The following is a 17,183-nucleotide window of genomic DNA, read 5'->3' as shown; positions in this document are numbered from 1 at the left end:
GCTGGTCAACTCTGACCTCCCACAGGAAGACTGGAGACTGTAGATCTTGACCACACCTGGCCTTCTTACCTAGACTTCTGCATGGTGCTGAACTAGCCATTGTTTGGGGAGGTGACAAAAACAGGAATTTATTTCGCTAATATTAATCATGAAAGTTATAATAATTAACTTTATAATAAGTAAAACTAGTATGTGCTGAGTACATGTCAACCACTATTCAGGGTGCTTCACACATGAATCGTGTATGATTCTTTAATTCTCACAACAATCCTGTGAGATTGTGATTATTATTATTATCTTATTAAAATTTCTGAATATTCCACTGAAGCTAACTCATATACATCATTTAAACAGTCAAATAGTACAAGACCTCTAAGGAGGCCTCCACTCTCACCGCACTCTCTCTCCACCCCTAAGTCTCACTCCCCAGAGGCAACCACTTTTCATTGTTTTAGCTGTTTTTCTGTTATCACCCAGTGATATCTGTATACTACGACTATACTCCCATTTCTTGATTTTTCATTTTAGACATTATCTACTTTTCACTGCAGATGATCAGGTCAGTGTCCTCATGTGGCTGGGCTTCGCCTACTTTTTTTTTTTTTTTAAGATTTTATTTATTTATTTGAAGAGAGAGACACAGCGAGAGAGCGAACACAAGCAAGGGGAGTGGGAGAAGGAGAAGCAGGCTTCCCACTGAGCAGGGAGCCTGATGTGGGACTCGATCCCAGGACCCTGGGATCATGACCTGAGCTGAAGGCAGACGCTTAATGACTGAGCCACCCAGGTGCCCCGAGGGCTTCACCTACTTTACTTGTACTCTTCCCTGGGTTGAATCTTTGTTTCCTAGAGCCTATGTCTTTCTCTTTGCTGGTTTATTCTACTGTTTTTGTGGAGCAGATCCTCAAGTAATCTCCCAAAATACGCAGAAAGCACTCCACTTTGCAGCCTCCCACACACTCCTGCCTTCAGAATACCTGGCTTCCGAAGTTCCAGAGCCTTTCCTGGGTTCCACAGCTCAGGTCAGCTTGCTCCTTGCAGGCTTCTCCCCTTCAGGCACTTAGCAGAATAAGATGCAACTCAAGCCGGGCACTTCCTTTCATACACATGTTCTCAATTTCAACATTTGGTCGACATCGCTCATCTGCTGTCATCTTGCTCATTTTTTGTCCTTATTGATTTATACTAGAATGTGATTCTTACGATTTCCTCACTCATTTTAGTGGGATTTCCACAGGAAACACAAATAAAAAAGGCATAGGTTCATATTTAATTAGAAGACCCTCGGGCCAATTTTCAGATATGAATAAAAGCGGAGCCTGAAACAGGTTAAGTAACTTGCCTGAGGCCACACAGCTGCCACATGGAGAAGCTGAGCTGGAATTAAACTTGGAGATCAGTTTGACTCTAAAGGCGCCGCCTGCCATGCGTCACCAAGACCAGATGCCCACCCTTTGGGAAGCTCCAGAATGGTCCCAGCAACCTGAGGCCAGAGACAGCAGGCTACAGACTCCTTGAGGCTGGCTGGCACTGAATGGCTAAGGGCCACTGCCCACATCTGGAGCTGAGACCTGAGCCACAACTGTGAGCTCAGACACTCTCACCTCCTGAAAGTGCATTTACACCATATCTATGCCATGTTTGACCCAAGTCTGTTATATGTTTTAAGTTGTCTAAAGGTTTCTATTATACACTTATAAGTGGGTGATGCCCCTGGGCCCGTGTTGCCACCTAAACAAGAAAAACCTGATAAGGAATATGGGAAGTAGTTCTCAGCCTGTATGCACTATGGAAAAATAATCACAATCAAAACTAAACATACAGCCTTATGGCTATTGCCGCATTTTTAGTGTTTACGTATACTGGGTGTATATTTATACTATATATATTGTATATATTTATACATATATATACACTCACATACCTGAGCTCTGGTCAGAGCTGTTGACATCAGAATAGCACAAGGGACACAGGCTGTCCTCAGGAAATGCTGCAGGGAGATGAGCCACAGAAGCATCCTCTGTGCCATTTTCCAGTAAATGTGCTCCAGACACTTGCCTGACATTTATTATTATGAGATGGAGATACATGGTAGGGAAGGTATTGGAGGTGGAGAAGCCTTTGACCAAGCAAAAGCAAACCACCACTCCTAGTCTCTAAATAACCCCCAAAGGGCTTTGTCATTTATAAGTGGGAGTCTTCAGAATGCTGTCTGGCCTCTTCCTTTGCTGCTCATGAGTGCCAAGTGACCCTGGGTTTTCCCCATATTTCACATACCTTCCCCAGATGAGTGGTTTTACGTTAGATCACAAGGAAATACTACCCATTAATCTGGCAAATTATCTTTCATTTCTCATTCATTCAACAAATATTTGCTGAGTACCCATTCTGTGCAAGGCATTGTTCTGGGCACTGAGGATCCAGCAAAAAAAAAAGACAGACCTGTCCTCGTGGAACTCACATTTTGGTGGAGGAAACAAACCTGGGCAGTTTACTTTCCTCAGTTGACTTCCGAGAATATAGCGGAAATTCAAGTCAGGAGGCCACAGATTTTATGGAAAACATATTGCTATAAGACCAGGCAAAAATTCCTTTTACAAAAACCAAATTCTGAAATCTTGAAGCTGGAAGCCCATACAATTTCCTTACCAGACCCAGGGCTTCTTCCAACAGCCCAATCTCTTGACTTGACTCCTACCTAGTGATTTCTAGATGTAAATCGGTATATTCTCTGCCTTTCTCTGAGTTTCTGGGGCTGCAGCTACATGGTAGCACATCAACAGCAATGGTTTTTAAACCATTTTATTCATGTCTCACAGTAGAAGTACATTTTACATTGTGATACAGTGACTATTACATACATGGATAGATATATAGATATGAAATATACACTTTTGTTTCCAATGTACTTAGATATGTGTACACACATATATGTACCTACATACACATCTATCTTTGTACGCCAGAAACAAGAGTTTCACATATCATTACCTTATTCTTATTACATGTAGTTCACAGTATTTACTGTTCTATTTTATTTTGATTTTAACAATGCTGGTCATGACCCCCAAATTGATTTCATGACCCATAATAATCGATTTCATGGCCCATTAAAACCTGCAGTTTTTTAAAAGAGGATCTTGATAACAATAGAAAAACTCAGCCCCAAATCTTTTAAATAACCATGCTTTTAAATAACTATGTGTTTGGGAATGTGAGGAAAGGTTATGGATTTGTATTTACACTTTCCAGGTACCTCTGAAAACTATTAACAACCTCAGCCTTTAGATAGGATATGTCAGAATTCCAGGTTTTTGCAGAAGTAGGCTACACCCACATCTCTCACCATGCTCTCCAGAGAGGGCCTAGAACACCACGACTTGGCATAACTTTGATCTTGATGATAATACATAAGCCACGCTGATCATTAGGGGAATATACAAGGCCCTACCACGTGCTGTGAACTTGGGCTGCTTGTGATTCTCCAGCTAACAGGTTATTCTTAAACGGCAATGACTTGTCACTCCTGTTTGATGCTTTCAATTCCTCAGCGCTTGGTCATCATCTAACACAAACCCAACACTCCATTATCACCTGTTGCAGGTCCGAAAAGTTTTGGCTGGTGCTGAACTGTTGGGAAAACTGAAACTTGGGGATTATCTGTGAGATCCTTACTTCCAAGGTTACCACCACGTCCCAGAGCAGCATTTTTCTTATTGCTTAAAGTGTTGTTCACCTTCACTGAGCACTCACTAACTACTCTGAATCAGTGTCAACTCCTCACTTGGGAAGTTATTTATATTTAATTTTCTTAACGGCAGAAAGAGACCCAAACAAATTAATGAAGCAGGTGCTGACATTTTCCTTCTTACACAGAGCTACTTCCCACCAGTGTCTAGATTAATCATCAGTGATTTGGGTTCCTCCAGCCCACCCCCCTCCTCCTTTGCGTGAGAAATGTGTTTGCTGGAGGCTGGAGGGTTGGGACCTAGCACCTCTGCAAAGCTGGGATAGTTTGAGATCTAGTTTATCAGCCACTTCTCCTTCTTTACCCATAATTGGAAAGTACCTCAAGAGACTTGCGAGTATGTGGAGACAGGGCTAGAGCACCTTCCTAACACAAAAACCAAATGTTCAACTTTCAGGAATTCCACTAGACGTGTTTTAAACCTTCAATAACTTGAAATCAGCCATGACGAGAACACTCACGGCAGAAAATGTCAAATGCTACAGATCAGAGTGTCTGAGTCCTACCCCCTACCCCAGGCTGGTTGTTAGAGATCTGTCAGCACACCACTGCTAGCCCCGCAGGGCAACTGAATTGGGAGGGCTCTGAGCACAAGAAGGGTACCCTGGGAGTTTTCTGAAATAGCAATGCTAATCACCCCTCTCTGCTTGGCCCCAATGGAAGCTGACACATTTATCTGCCTACCTCCTCCCAGACCAGAAAAGAAGTCTGACCAGCCCATGTGCGAGGAGCATGAAGAAGAACGCATCAACATCTACTGTCTGAACTGTGAGGTGCCCACCTGCTCTCTGTGCAAGGTCTTCGGGGCACACAAGGATTGCCAGGTGGCACCCCTAACACACGTGTTCCAGAGGCAGAAGGTAACAGAGCCTCTCCGGCCCCTGCAGCAGCAGCCCCCTCCAAGTGCCCGCGGGATTGGCTCCCTTCGCTGAAGGGGACCAGCCAAGCCACGTGGCCCTGAGGCCAAGGGCATGGAGGCTGGAGCAGGAAGGGGTGCTGTGCTGGTGAGCACGTGGCCACTCGCTAGATCCCCTGGAGAGGACAGGGACTGCTAGAGAGGGAAGGGGTGCGCAGGGTCAAGAAGGTGTGCAGAGGGCAAGGGTCGCTGTTTTTTGTGTGCTTTGGAGGTTGCTGAAGAAAAGCAGTGTGTTGGCACCTGGTCTGAGCCGTTTGAAGTTCAGACCATAGATATGAACAGGATAACTTTTCACTCCAGGCACAGGAATTTTTCTTCATTCGCTAACAAAAGGTTCTGTTTGCCACACCCCTCCCAGGGCTTTTCTCCCCCACTCCCATTGTAGTAGGCTTCAAGGCTAGGTTAAGCTGGCCTCCTGGGCTTTGCACCGAGACCAGTTGCTGAAAGGCCCCCTCTGAGTCTGGCACATACCCCCACCCCAGGGCCTCAGCCCTCTCACTGTGACCAACTATAGTTTGTCCCCCAGCTTATCACTGACCTGCCAACCTGGTTTCATCCATTGGCAAGTAGCAATGTGCCCATTTGATGCAAATAACGTGCAGTGCTGTGCTAAGATAGATGTAGCCACGTAGCCACTCCCAGCACCTAGGACTTGAGCAGCTCCATCTCTCAGCTTCTTTCTGTGCAGAATCATAGGTTCCACATTTGGTCAGTGTTTTACTTGTGAGGATCAGAGTTGGGATCAAATTTGAAAGCCAAACTTCCAGGCAATACCAGTCATAACCAGTGAGCACTAGCCACTAAAGAAGCAGGATTTAGCAAGATACCGATAACATTTACTTATTTTTCAATCCGCTTACGATTTATTTCCCCTTTTTCCTTCCACACCCACCCACCCCACTCAAGTCATGGCGTGTTAGAACTGAATAGTACTTGTTTCCCTCAGAGCCCTAGAAACTCACGTGGGATGGACAGAAGGACAGACTGGCAGGACTTCCACTCCTGTTTGGGCAAAGCAGCTTCACTTTTACCTATTGGGATTCCATATTAGCTTCGTTTTGAAGAAAGGGTTCTGAAGCTTTAAAATGTTTTACGACCACTGTTCTGGTCCAATCTTCTCACTTTATATCTGAGAAAATTAGGGTCCAAGTTGATTACATGTTTGCCCAACATCATAAAGAAATTAAAGGCAGAGTTGGACCAAGCAGGTAGGTGTCCTAAGTCCCCACTCAGTGCTACCTGGTGGTCCATAGCCAGTCTTGGAAAGGGTTAAGTACAAACAATGGAATCTCTTTGAGTCAAAAGAGGAGAGGAATTTCAAGTTGAAAATTCTCCCCTGGAACCAGTCGAATGTTACAGTGTCAAGTTTGTAATGACTTAGTCTAGTATGTATGTATTTGTGCACCTAGCACATAGAAGGTGCAAAATATGTTCTATCTATAGTCTATAATTCAGTGTTTATAATTTTTTTTAGCAGGGTCACAGTCTCCATTAAAGAATTTGGTGACAACTTGGGGCACCTGGGTGGCTCAGTCAGTTAAGTGTCTGCCTTCAGCTCAGGTCATGATCCCAGGGTCCTGGGATAGAGTGCCGCATCAGGCTCCTTGTTCTTCAGGGAGCCTGCTTCTCCCTCTGCCCTCTGCCCCTCTCCCCCACTCATGCTCTCTCACTCACTTACTCTCTCTCTCTCAAATAAATAAAATCTTAAAAAAAAAAAAGAATTTGGTGACAACTATGAAACCTCTTCCCAGATAAATGCACTTATATACACATCCATACAGAACTTTATTTACAAGACGAGGAGGTTGAGAAGCCTTCTAAGCCTCACTGTTACTCCAAAGGGGTTCGATGGACCCTGGATTAGGAATCCCTGAGGACAACACCGTGATTTATCTGCAATCAGTACTGACTAGAAAACTCCTAAAATCTTGCATCCTTCTTTTCCCTTCATTAGTCTGAGCTCAGTGATGGCATCGCTGTCCTTGTGGGAAGCAATGATCGAGTCCAGGGAGTGATCAGCCAGCTGGAAGACACCTGTAAAACTATTGAGGTAAGTGAAGCAACTCCAACCAAGTCTAAGCGAAGCCTGAACTCCTGGGGGGGTTGTGGCTGCCTCATGCCACACAAGCTCTCCTTACAGAATGGCCTCCTTCCTCATGTCTCTCCAACATTCTCCTGGCTCAGGAAGAACCAGGAGTCAACATGAGTTGGTTGGTTACTACATGAGTCAACAAGGCAGATTTTGCCACACTTACTAGGGTGGTTGTGACATTTGTTGTTCTTTCTTGGTCAACCCATTTTGAAAGATTACCTACAAGAAAAATCAATTCCCAGTAATGAAAATGAATGTTGTCCACCATGATAGCACTATTTCTTTGTGGATATCCAAACGGTCTTAAGACACACTAGTTAGTGCTTTGGAAAATCCTGTGCAGGTTCGAGCTGCCTATCTGCGCTCTGACAGCAAAGGCCGCAAAGGGGGACAGTAGGAGGACAAAGGTGTGTCTGACCGTGGTTGGAGAATGATCCACTAGCTGGGAGCTCACTGAGACCAGAGTTTTGGCTCATCCGTCCCTGCCTCTGTCTGGCCCAGTGCCTTGGACATAATAAACACTCAGGACAAAGGTGATGAACAAATGCATGAGTGGCTGACTGCCTAGCTCACACTTAAGTTTGGCCTATAAGAAATACTGTGAATCCACCTTCCTCTAGATCAAATATAAACTGTGTAATTTCTGAAGACAAAATGCTGAGCCTAAAGAGGTTCAGCTATGTGGCAGGTATGCTGTCAAGAACTGAAGATTCACAGACTAGTTAAGCCAGACGGCCCACGGGGCAAGTGCAAGATGGCTGGGTGAGTGCAGCCCTCTGGATCTGTAAACTGGAGCCATTTATTACCATCTCCCTGCTCTAAGGGAGTTTGGGGGGTTACTTGTTTTTTTCAGTTGGACCTCAGGTGCAATGTTGAGGCATTGTCCTGCTCAATCTGTGCATATTGTCCTTATTGCTGTGGGCAAGGGCCCACTTGTTATCTGTGTATTTCCTTTCATCCCCATTTCCTACTCTCTTCTCTGTAAATAACCACTCTAACATGTTTGGTGTTCTGTTTACCTATACTCTTATAAAATCTTTATTGTTTTATACACATGCCTTTTACTTTTATAAATGGTATTGTGCTGTATTTCTCATTCTGCTTCTTACTTTTTTTAAACTAAGCATTAGGTTTTAAGATCCAGTCTCATGTACATTCAATCCCTCATTTTTCTCCTCTGTAAAAATGGGACATAGTACTATTTTATAGAGTTACTGTGAGAAATTAAATATGGCCAGTGCCTAGTATAGGGTGAGAGCCTGGTAAGTACCCTGTTTTCATTATGTTATCATTAGAAAGGCAAATTCCATCAAGAGCCAAAGGCTGGTTCCTGGATGATGATTTCAAGGCACTGGCCATAACCAACTCATTTTAGATTTACACATCATTAAAATCAATGTCCTCTCTTCTCCATACTCAAATTCCTGAAAAGATCATGATAAGTCTGGGATCCATTTATAGAAGAAAAATTTTCTCTTGGCGAAGAGCCCAAAGAGATTACAAAATGGACAATATAAACTCTTTTCTTTTTGCTTACTTACAGTAAAGGCCAAATACAGCTTAATCAGTAAGCCATGAATCAGCACTCCAATGTTGAGTCTTGAGTGTATAAATAGGAATATGTTCCTTGTGGGCGAGTGAGATAATCTCTATACTCATCTCTGGTCAGGCCTTCATCAGAGACCTCTGTCCAGGACATAGAGGCTACAGAACACAAACAGGAGGAAAGCTCTGTGGGTCACATTTGGCCTTGAACAAATGACTCAGGCTCCATTTAGCTAGCTAGCCTCAGAGGACACTGAGAGGGCGAGGAAAGATTTGACAACTGGTTGTCTTCCCGGAGGCCAGTCAGGGGCACAAGAGGAAGCAGCTGTTTTTTCTTTCATTGAGAACAAGACAAGAAGGAACAGGTTTGAAGTTAAGCCAGCAGAAGGGATTTAGTGCAGATATCAGGAGGAAGTTCCTGGCAGTGGAGGTCAGGATTATTACCCCTATTATTACTGATGAAAACATTCATCAAACATGACGCACGTTTACAAGTATTTTCACAGGTTACTAGAGGAGTATAATTGTTCCCTGTAGGGCTTTCTGATGAAGCTGTAAATTGGCATGAGTCTTAAAAGTGTCCATCCCTTTTACCTGTTTATTTCACTTCTGAGATTTTTACCTTTAGGAAATAAAACTGTACAGAATGTATATATTCATAAATAACCCCCCATATACATTTATAGGGGGAGAAAACCCCAGAAACCAAAAGGTTAGGAGCAGTGAACAGTGATACTATTGTCTTCCTTATATATGCCTATATTTCACATTTTTCTAAAGCAAGCCTGACATTTTTAATAACCAATAAAATAAAGAATGAATGAACGTGGCTCAGATAAGCACAGTTCTTTCAGATCAGTTTAGGTGGCTCATCTGGAGATGTAGGTATTGGCTCAGAGCCTCATGGGGGTCTCTGATTTTATGATCCCTATTTGATGCAAATAGCCTCCATTTGAAGAGGCCAGAGGCCAGAGACCCTGCCACAAAAGGCCACGGGGTGCATCTGTAATCACCGAGGTGATCTCCATAGAGTCAGCACCATATCCGTGGGCAAAACACCAGAGGCTCCCCTTGTGCGCGGCAGCCTGCAAGGCAGCATGTCCTGAAGCACCGCAGGCTCTTGGCTTAGAGTGAAATGGTCCTACCTTGCAGAGCAGATGAATTCTGCTCCGGAGTTCAGGTCACAGAGCTCCTGTTCTCCCATTCTCCCTGGGGTGGTTGTTTTCCTTCCTGGCTTTGCTCACCACCTGCCAGGAAACATTTCCCGGGAAGCCAGTGGTGGCTCCTGGCCAGGGGGTGGGGAGCTGTTATTAATGAATTCTCTCTTCTGATTGGTGAAGAACCCCTTAGGGATGGGAACTGGAGTAGTCCCTGAGTGGGCACTATCCTTCCCTAATTACCTCGCCTCTTCCCACTTGGGGCCCTGACACCTGCCCTTTGGTAGGAGTGTCCATCCCTTGCACATGTCTAATTTTGTCCCTGGTCATGTAATGTCTTGCAGGGCTGGTCTGGTCAGGCACCCAGCCCAGGACCAGCCCTGGAGAGCTGCTGAGCTTAGTCTAACTCACATTGTGGACTCCTTCTTATCCTTTAAAAATCACATATGCTGTTGATGTGAGTTTACAATGATTCTGAGAGTGGCTTTGAGAAGGACTATATTCGCAAAAGGGCAGTCTGACCTGTGTCAAAAGGGGGAGTGGCATTTTTTTCTCATTGCTGTGGGCTGACAGTGGGTGAAGGAGGCTTCAGTCTTTTTAGCATGCCTGGCTGAATGTGGTTCAGCCCGAGATATTCCCAGAGCTCTCTCCTGCAGGTTGTTGGAGGGCTTTCTAGGCTGTTCTAGACAAGCCCGCCACGGTCTGGAGCTACACTTGCCTTTCCAGGCCAGGCAGTGTTCTGGGACAGGCTGGGACTCAGAAAGAGGGCTGCTGGTTGGAGTAGACAAGTACACTTCCTCGGGAGCTGCTTCCAGAAAAATGGGCTTGGCTTTCCTTCTGCATCCCTAGAAATCATAACCTCCATCTTACAGTCTCTACAAAGGGCACTTATCCTATGTCACTGGACACCAAAGAGAGTAGTAGGCTATTAATACTGGTCCTCCTGAAGCAGGCATGCAGGCAGGCAGGCCTAGAAATAATCCTGTTTTGTATGGATGCACGTCTAAAGGAAACAGCTACAATTGAGTAATAAATATTTGATCTTGCGCATTTCCATTATCTGAAAAATGACAACTTTAATAAGATCCTCCACTGGTTTTTGCAATGAAAACAAATCTATTGTACTTCTAAAACAATAATTTTACCCAAACAGCTTTTGGGACATTGTCCATGCAGTTACAAATATGAAGTCTAAATATAAGAATTATTTTAATAAGCATACCAGAATTTTTAAGGCAACATTTTAAAGGCAATATAACATATGCTTAAAAGACCGGGTTTCAGAATTTGAATTTTAGCCATCATTTAACTATATGACCTTAGGAAGTGACCTAAGCTCTTTGGCCCTCAACTTGCTCACTGGTACAGTGGGGTTAATAATACCTTCTTCAGAGTGTTATTGTGATGCCTAAGTTGGGGTAAGAGGCACATGCCAGGGGCCTGATTAAGTTACCTCATATTATTCTCACAGTCAGTTTGGAAAGAGCACACTTATTGTAATGATGCTAATAATTGTTTGAACCACTGGAGCATCAGAAGCATCTTTTAAATGGTGTCAGAATAAGACTATCAGGGTCTTGGTCATTATGATGTGGGGCTAAGCAACCCCCTTCAGACGGAAAAACTGAACACAAATGGTAGAAGATGTTAACCCTATTCTTGATCTAAGAGGCTTGGAGGTAACTTAAAATATTGGCACCAGGGAGGCTAAGGCTCTTCTGGGAAACGTGTTGACCCTGCACTCGGGACAGGAGCAAATTAAACAACTGCTCAACTCGCCATGTTAAGCAGGGCTCTCTGCTTTACAGAGTTTACTCAAGGAGCTTCTAAATGCTCTGGACAGACACCCCAGGAGTAAGCTTTAGAGATCCCATAAATTAGAACATAATTGTTCCTCTAACATGAAGTGGCTGGCAACGTGATACAGTGGAAAACAGTATGAATTTGGGAGTTCCAAGCCCCACGGGCTCTGGGTAGAGTTGCTTCGCTGAGTGAACTCTATCTCTTCTGCCTGGAAGGGACATGTAATTCTCCTTTGTCTTCTCTAGTGTAGCCCTGCAGAGACCCAGCTTCTCGTCCTAGTCTGCGCTCAGGGGACTTCTCCCAAGTGCTAGCAATTGAGGCTTTACCAGCAAAGGGTTGGCTGATTTCCGCAGGAGAATCTTCCCACCTTAAGATAATTCTTTCTTCAGTGTTACTAACCTGCTGTCTGCTTTTTCCCCCCTTCTTTTGGGGGTGGTGGGGAGCGAAAACCCTGTTGGGCTTAACGAAGGGAGTTCTGAAGTACTGTACTTCAAACGAAGCCGAGTGTGTACTCCCAGACCCAGAGCGGGAGCACCGAACAAGCGTGGGTGTTGAAGAGCGCTGGAAGAATGTGGTGGGTATGTGAATGAGCCGGCTGGAGCCAGTTGCTCAGTGACAAGTGCTGGGGCGAAGAGCTTATCTTCAGCTCTATTTTTGTCCCAGAGACATGTTCCTTACATGGTAAGAGCAGTGGTTCCAATTGTCTTAGGTTTTCCTCTCGTAACCCTGGCACATTCCCAAGCTGGGACTGACACTGCAGGGCCAGGACATATCATTAATGTCTTCATGCTGGAGATGACCACTCTGAAACTTGCCAGTACTGGAGAGAGACATTTTGTAGCCTGAAGACTCTGAAATATCTCTACATTTACCTCAAGTCATAGAGTCTTGGAACTGTAGAGTCAGAAGGGAGCTTGGCAATCACGCAGTCCCCTCCCTTATTGTACAGATAAGAAAACTGTCCTGAGGCTAAGAGGCTTCCCCATGGTTGCACAGCTGTTTTTGTGCTGTTTTCTTTCTCTGAATGAAGCAGAGGCTTGGAGTATCTACTTACATATCTATTTTCTGGAACATAGAAACTTTTGAGGACTGAATATCCCTAGATACAAGTCATATTTCATTCATTCACTCAGTCATTCAGACCATCTTTCTCATGTGTGCACTCCATGCCATATTCTGCACACATAATGCTGAGAAGTGGTGATGAACTAAACAGAAAAGATTCCTGCTCTCAGGAAGGTTTTGTTCTAGGAGGGGAGTTAGACAATAAAACCAATAAATGACAAGATCATTTCAGGGAGTATTAAGTGCTTGGGAAGAAGGTGAGCCACTGAAAATCTGGCCATTAAAAACAATGGAATGACGGTACTTTGAGTGGCGGGCTCTATACTCTTTAGTAGAAGATTGTTGATTTTTTCCATGGAACGTTTCTCTTTGCAACTGCATATCTTGCATCTTATCTCTACTAAAATATAAAGGAGGCTAAAAATTAGAGTCTGTCAGTTTTAACATTTCTATGAAAGCAAGAACTAAACAATGGGTTTTAGATAAATATTAAAGGTTACCTACTCACTTCTAAGGAAATGACCAAATGATTACTTGATTTTTTTTCTTTTTAGCCGGATATTATGACATTGGTTGGAAACAGGTACTCCACCTGTCATCATTTTACCATTTTAATATGGACAGCATAGTTTTCCCTTTATAAAATCACCACTTATTGGTATATTGCATCCCTACTGGGTTCACCTTAGAGATGGGATGAATCTTGTTTTCATTTAAGGGCTACAGACAACTTTTATTTGGTTCTTCTAACTGTCCTGGCAGACCCAGGAGGTGGGTCATACTGCAGTGGAGGCCATGCATCAGAATATGCTTGGAGCAAATACCTAGTGCATTTATGATGGAAGTTACTTCAATTGCTAAATATGCTCACACAGGCACGTGTACACACACACACAGGTCATAGGAACCACAGATATCAAAAGGAAGAAAATGGAGAATATTTTAAAAAATAAACTTCAAAGTTCAAAAAGCATATATCTTGATTCAATTACTATCCAGAGAAGTGGGGGTACGGGGAGGGTACACAGCCAAGAATTTTTACTGAAGCCTTTTTTTTTTTTTTTACCAAGCCTTTTAACTGAAATAAGTGAAAAAGAATGTTAAAAGCAAAAAGAAATCTTTGAGGTGAGGACGTTTTTGTAGAGAAGAGATAAAGATGGTTGCTATCATGCTTGCGCAGGTAACAATCATCCTTTAAAGTATGCTACCTGCAGATGTTTTGATGAGGCAGAAGTCCACATTTTTCCCATTCCATTTTTCAGGTTACTAGAAAGTCACTGTTGAAAGCATTTCAGATCCATATTTACAAAGGCACAGTAGGTACTGAAATTCAGAGTAATCACTATCACTAGCGAGCTGGCCTCTAGGAGCATATTTTTCTTTCATAGCATATACCTGTTCTCTAATTACTTCAGAGGGTGAGTCTGAGGTGTTTGTTGTTAACTGACTTTCATAGAACTTTGAAGGTCTTGTAGTCCAGAAGGGTGGAAAGGCACCCACCTTAGTCAATTCAATTTTAATTTCATGGAGTATTTCTCATTTGAATCTGACATTAGGTTAACCTGAACATCTTAAACTCATTTCTATAAGTTTGTAAGTATGAGTTTCATACTTCCAAGAAGTGTATTTTTCCTATTTCAGAAACAGATTTTTCTGACTCTTACTATATTTTGCATAGAATTATACTAAAGGCACATTAAGCAAGAGAAAAAAAGAAGTTAAGGTTTTTGTTAGAAAATATAATAATTTTTCTACCCTTCTCATGAACACCGGAAAAATTATGGCAGGTTTTTAGATCTTCTAATGCCTGGTACATAGTAATTAGTGAATTTTGTTGAAGGAATAAACTAATGAATATAATTCTGAAACAATTTGAGGTTTCTTTAAAAGTCTACTTGTTACAGAGTCGATTTGTTAAAAGACATACTTGGTTCACAGTAGTTCACAAAAATTTTTTTCAAGTTACTTTCCAGTATCTCACAGCAGGGTATGGTAAGAGTAGCTGTAACCTAGGAGTTCAAAACCCTTGGCTCTAGGCCAGGCATCAACAATAAATGGCAGAATGGCTTGAGAAAATGATTTAACTCTGCTGGACTTCAGTTTCCACGTGAGTAAAATGATTTCTTTGGAGCAGGTTACTTCTGATATTCCATGCAACTTCAAAATTCCACAACTGAATAATTCAAATTAAGGATAATTGGATCTAAATTTAATAAGCACTGATACAGTACCCATAATGTGTCAGGTAATATTATAAGGGTTTTATACAGCATGTAGTCTTATAATAATAATAATCAAGCATAAACTGCACACAGGGTAGCATTTCATACACTGTAAATAAGTAAATAATAGTTGCTATTAAAATGATAGTAATTTTTATTAAAATTAATATAGTAAAAACCATTAGGAAACCCAATGGAAATAAAATATACTTGGAATTGAAAATAATGTAAAAATAAAGTGGTTATTTCATTTTAACCACTAAATAAAACACTAGCCATGACACATGACTTCGCATCAGTCTCACTATAAATAATTTGGGTTTTGTGACCATGAAGGCTCTCATACATATTAAATCATATAGGAGAAAACTTTTGAGAAACAAAAATATTCTACCAGTATCACATCTTACTATTTGTTATATATGTTTTAAGTGCACAATTTCTTTTAGAAAAATAAGCTAGAAACCATCGTATTTTGCAGTAAACAGGAGAGCTTCTGAACATCAAAGAGGCATATTTCAGGAATGCAGTAGGCACAAGGTTTCCTGTGAGCTTAAAACAGAAAGCAATACAGTGAAAGAACGTTTGATTGGGAAGCTACTATGAGGCTTCAGCTCTGAGGCCTCATAATCATCCAAATCTCAAGCCGAAGGGCTGGAAATGGATGCAAATTTGACAAGCCCAGTGATTTCCATGTCTGGACATGCTTTGTGAGTCCTTGTCCTATTACCTTGACAACTGTCAAGTCTCCATGAATTTTCATCCCCTCCTCACACCTCCTCTGCTGCTGTTCATCCTTTATGGCCAAAGCTGGGCATCACTTCCAGTAAAAAGCTTTTCCTGAGCCATCCACCCCTGCTCCCCGTGAATGTCCCCCACCCATATGCTTCCATAAAACCTGGTATAAATCTCTAACATATTTCAATTATTCAGCCTACTAGGTTGCTATTATATTATTGGTCCATAGTCTTTCTCATTCAGTGACCTGAGCTCCTTGAGAACAGGAATTATGTTTTAGTTCATTGTTGGGTCCCCAGAGCCTTGCCTAGTGCTTGACACAAATGATATGCTTAAGAATTGACGTGGATGACAGCATTAACTGGTAATTATTACTAAAATGGTTAGAATCATTGGATCTCGTTCATGAATTATTATTGGCCAGAAAGTATGATGAGAACTGACTGTGTTCCAAGGGAGGCAGTGGAGGGAGAGGTGTATTTCCTGCACATTTGTGGAGTATCTTCATAATCAACAATTTGGTTTAGGTTATCCATTTTTTCCCCTTACTCCAAGAACAGTAGAGAAATGGGGGGAAAATGAAACACAGTTTTAAAAAAACCTGTTCAACATATATATATACTGAACATCTGTTGTCCAAAGTGGTCTAGGCAGACCCAGATTCTATCCTTAAAGAGACTATACTTTAGAGATTTAAGATACTCACATATAGGAAAAGAGTGATACGTGACACCTAAGTGACCAGTGTTACTCAAATGAAAGAACACATAATAAGGGTCACAAAGGTCAGAAATGTCAGATAAATTGGCTGGATTCCCAAGAAGACCCCATTGGGAAGGAGAGCTATGTTGGATCATTGCGTCTCAAAGCCTGTTCTCAGCTGTAAAGGTCCTGGACCCAGAGATGGTCAGGTCCAAGGAAATTGGCATATATACACATCAAGCTTACTGGAGCTTGAAAAACCAAAAGGCCAATGACCGGGCCAACTGGAAAGTTAATTATGATTTGAACATGGACTCAGAGAGAAGGAAGTTAAATGGAACTGGAGATGCTTCAGCCACACAGTGCAAATGGACAAGTCTGATTTCCCATAGAGCCTTTCTCTCAGGGAATCAAAGACCAAATCCAGTATTTCCCTGTCTTAGACAATATTGGATAAATAGAGGACTAGGTGACTAGAGGTGTATGCCATTGATGGTAACTATCATGGGATTTCAGAAGAACTAAAAGACGGCATTCAGTCATAGAGATCAAAGAACATTTTATAGGAGAAGTGGTATTCCAACAATGTCTTTAAGATTACTTAGACTTTGCAACTGTGAATTGGGGGAGAACATTCTAAACAGAGGGGAAATGAACAAAGAAAGTGAGTGGTTTGTTTTTGCTGGATATAGGGTATGTGATGAAGAATAGTACAGATTTATGAAGGAAAGCTAGAGCCAGGTCATGGAGAAGCTGGAAAGTCAGTTATGAAGTTTAAATATTATTGTTTGGGCAATGAGTAGTCAGAGAAAAAGCACCATACCCCAGGGAAATGTACTCCAGGAAAATGAATTTGGCTGTAGCGTATGGGTTTGCTTCAAGTAAATTCCAGAGGCAGAGGCCAATGGGAAGCCTCAGAATCTCCATGGGAGGACTGAAACTAGGACAAGAGTAGTGTAGGTGAAGCAGAGAGAGACTGAAGGGTACAAACCAGGAAGTACCACGGTGTTTTCCTTACACACACATACATATACACACACTCACCCGAAGGCAAAATACAAAACTATAAGCTATCTAACCAATACATAATTTTTTAAAAACCTGTCCTAATTTCTATGGAATTCTCCATTTATAAAGAACATCGTGAAAAATCATTGATCCATTTAGCCAATTTGGTTGATTTTGGCTTGTCTAA

At 42.3% G+C, this 17,183-nt stretch overlaps 1 protein-coding gene across 4 annotated transcripts in view; it reads left to right on the top strand.

Moving 5' to 3' along the window:
• Positions 1-17,183, top strand: part of TRIM55 (tripartite motif containing 55) — a 43,508-nt gene that overhangs the window by 2,918 nt on the left and 23,407 nt on the right. For all 4 annotated transcript variants that reach the window (XM_045896475.3, XM_045896473.3, XM_045896474.2 and 1 more), the window contains exons 3-4: positions 4,443-4,608; positions 6,619-6,714. In XM_045896475.3, coding sequence (XP_045752431.2) covers positions 4,443-4,608; positions 6,619-6,714 — 262 coding nt within the window. The remainder of the gene's footprint in view (positions 1-4,442; positions 4,609-6,618; positions 6,715-17,183) is intronic.

The sequence above is a fragment of the Mirounga angustirostris genome, unplaced genomic scaffold (assembly GCF_029215605.1).
Source record: "Mirounga angustirostris isolate CCGP_5_RB_7025 unplaced genomic scaffold, mMirAng1.0.hap1 SCAF_4, whole genome shotgun sequence".
Taxonomy (NCBI): Eukaryota; Metazoa; Chordata; class Mammalia; order Carnivora; family Phocidae; genus Mirounga; species Mirounga angustirostris.
The sequence above is the reverse complement of the archived record's forward strand: the minus strand, read 5'-3'. Positions and strand labels throughout refer to the sequence as shown.